This window comes from Myotis brandtii, unplaced genomic scaffold, assembly GCF_000412655.1.
Source record: "Myotis brandtii unplaced genomic scaffold, ASM41265v1 scaffold825, whole genome shotgun sequence".
Classification (NCBI taxonomy): Eukaryota; Metazoa; Chordata; class Mammalia; order Chiroptera; family Vespertilionidae; genus Myotis; species Myotis brandtii.
In genome coordinates this window covers 2,804,748-2,807,845 of record NW_005371349.1, presented here as the reverse complement: position 1 = coordinate 2,807,845, position 3,098 = coordinate 2,804,748, and the positions used below count along the sequence as shown (strand labels likewise).

General features: G+C 67.8%; 1 protein-coding gene across 1 annotated transcript in view; it reads right to left on the bottom strand.

Moving 5' to 3' along the window:
- Positions 1–3,092, bottom strand: part of USH1G (Usher syndrome 1G (autosomal recessive)) — a 3,491-nt gene extending 399 nt beyond the window's left edge. Inside the window, exons 1-2 of the mRNA XM_005884355.2 lie at positions 2,879–3,092; positions 3–809 (exon numbers count right to left, since the gene is read on the bottom strand). Coding sequence (XP_005884417.1) covers positions 3–809; positions 2,879–3,042 — 971 coding nt within the window. The 5' untranslated portion in view covers positions 3,043–3,092. The remainder of the gene's footprint in view (positions 1–2; positions 810–2,878) is intronic.
- Positions 3,093–3,098: the final 6 nt, after the last annotated feature.

The window sequence follows — 3,098 nt, the reverse complement described above, 5'->3', positions numbered from 1 at the left end:
CGCTGCTCAGGTAGTTCCTGCGGAACACCATGGTGCCCAGGCCCGGGCGGGTAAACAAGGAGTCGTGGCCTGAGTCGGTGCTGACCTCCGAGTGGGCAGGCTCGGCCGCCAGCGTGGCACGGGAGACGCTGTCCTCGTCGGAGAGGAACATGTCCCGGAGCGGGGAGCGCCCCCACTCCTTGGGGTTGGCGTAGTTGCCCTGGCGCACGAACATCACGTCGCTGCCCAGCTGCAAGCCCGAGAGCGAGCGCACACTCTTGCGGCCGTCCTCGGAGACCTTGAAGGTGCCCTCGCCGCCTTGCTTGCGCCGCTCCAGCCTCCGCTGGATCTTGGTCTTGCCCCTGTTGGTGCCATGCAGGGTGGCCTGCGAGTAGGGCAGGTGGCTGCCCAGCGCCAGGTGCTGCAGCCGGCGGCTCAGGGTGCTGGACGTGAGGCTGGAGAAGCTGAGCGTGTCGGAGCGCTCGGCCAGCTCGCGCCGGTAGCGCCGCTCCATGCGCTCGTGGTGCTTGCGCTGCATCTTGGCGCACTCGCGGATGCGCCGCTCCGCCTCGCGGAAGGCCTTGTCCTTCAGCTTGCCCACCAGCTTGGGGTTGAGGCTGCTCTGCTTGGCCGCGATGGAGTCCAGGTAGCGCACGCACTCCATGTGGCCCTTCATGGCGGCCATGTCCAGCGGGGTGTGGTAGTCGTTGTCCAGGCACCAGATGTTGGCCCCGAAGGACACCAGGAAGGAGAGGCAGTGCAGGTGGCCATTGGAAGCGGCCAGGTGCAGGGGCGTGTTGCCCCAGATGTCACACTTGTCCGGGTCGCCCCTGCAGGGAGAACACGTGGGGCGGGGGGATGAGCCACGGCAGCTCAGGCGGGCCGTCGGCAGTGGCTGCGGGTGAGGGGCACCCCCACGGGCACACCGGCGGGACCCGAGGGCCTGAGATCTCTCCTGATTCCAGGAGACCCGCAGCCCTGGGCCGCTGGTCTGATGTAGACCGGCCCCGGGTACGCAGGGGGTGGGGCGACAGAGAAGGCGGGGCCAGGGCGGGGCTTTCCCCAAGAGAACTGAGGGCTGGGAATCTCAGGGGATGAATAATTGATGCCCAGAGAGAAAGGGGTGAATTATTCATGGGGCCCAGTGGGGAGCTGGCCCAGAGAGGTGGTGGGCCAGGGCGAGTCTGGGTCTCTAGGCAGGCGTGGTGGTGAGCGTGGCTGCGTGTGCGGGGGTGATCGTAGGAGGATGAGGGGTGGTGTGTGCTGGGCCCGAGCCCTGGGTGAGTGCGGGTGCGTGACGGTGCGTGCCTGCGTGGCGGCGGGCACAGCCATGTCTGCAGGGAGCAGGGCCAGGCCTGGCAAGCCCGAGTGTGAGAGCAGGTGTCGGGTCTTGGCCTGGGCCAGAAGGGGAGCGTGGGGGCAGCCAGGACTCGAGGGAGGAGGAGGGAAGTCTGCAACCGGGGCCCAGCGCCCTCTCCGGCCCGCGGCCCCATCTCTAGGAGCCCTGCGAGGCGGGCCTGCCCAGGGAACCTACCCAGCCCGTGCAGCACCCTCCACACCAGATGGTGTCCCCCCAGCAGGGCAGCCTCCCGCTGGCTCCTCCAAGCTCTCCCCTCCCGCAGGAGCCCAGCTCAGTGCCTCTGCCTCAGGCTAATGAGGCCACAAGGCCACCCCTCAGGGCTGGAGAAAGAATCACCCCTTTGTCACTACCGCTCCCTGAGCAACCCCCTCCTCACTTCCCTTCCAAGTTGCCAAGTCCCACAGGACCATGTAGGGAGGGGCTGCTGGGCATCTGGTGTCCACACCTAGACCCCACCCTTGCCCTTTGTGGGAGCTGGGGGGGGAGTGAGTCCCCCTGAGGGAGGGGCAGGAGGGCAGGATCACGTGTGTCCTCTTGGGGTGGAGAGGGGCCAGTCTTAGCCTTTCGGAACATGGTTCAGCTGCCTGGTTGTAGGGGCTGCCCCCCCCCCAGCCCCCCACCTGCTGGGCCCCAGGAACAGCCACCCAGGGCGGGCAGGGGGTTCCCCCACCCACCACATAGTCAGGCCACAGGCCAGCACCCTCCACCATGTGCCCAGGACCCTCCTAGGGCATCTCCTCCTCCTCCTCCTCCTCTCTGTCCAGGCTGCCCTGGTGTCTGTCCCCTTCAGCCTGCCTTCTCTTTCTAAATCCGCTGGGGGCGGGGAGTTGTCCACAAAGCCCTTCAGCCCCAGGAGCCCCCTTCAGTCCCTGAACCCTGCATTCCTCAATGGCTACCCCCAAACCCTTCCCTGGCCCCGACGCCTGGGCTCTATGCTCCCCCTCCCCGACAATTCCAAAGGGAGGGAGGGGAGCCTTCCGTGGGGGAGGGGGCAGCGGGAGTTGCGGGCTGGCTGAACCCAGTGACATTTGGTGCTGTGGGCAATGCCCATAAATCCCGGCAGGGAGCCAAGAGAGAGAGTGTGAGCCCAGCCAGGGGGGCAGGGGGGACACTGCTGGGCGAGCCCTCCGATCCAGGCTGGGTGGGCAGCGGGGACCCCTCCTTTCCTAGCCCCCTTCTGTCCCCTCTGAGGCGTCGGCACCTTCTCTCCCCTCTCACTGTGCCTCTCACACTTGCTGAAAGGTGCCGCCCACGCAGGAGACCTCTTCCACCTCCCCCTCCCCCTGCAGCCCCTCCCACAAGCATGAACCCCCAAATCCTAGCCCTCCTCTCCTAGCCCCATATCCAGGTCACAAGTGTCACAGGCCTCAGCCGGTGTCCCCCTCCCTCCCAGACTGCCAGGCCTCAAGGTCCCACCCCAGGGTCCGTCCCTAGGGAAGGGGGCGGCTCAGAGGAGAGGGGCCTGGGGCCGGGAGGGGCTGGGGGCTGAGAGCGCGGACGCTCTGCCCCCTCCCCTGCGGGGCCGGGCTGGGCACTCACCCCCGGCTCACGATGAGGCGCAGCGACTCCAGGTTGCCGTGGTAAGCAGCCCAGAGAGTGGGGGTCATGCCATCCTCGTCGGGGGCGTTCAGCTCCTTCCGGGTGGCCTCCTTGAGAAGCTCCAGGTAGCCGTCCCGGGCCGCCCGGTGGTACTGGTCGTTCATGGCTCCCGACTTGGACGGGGCGGGCCAGCGGCTCGGGAAAAGGCCCCCCGCGGGGG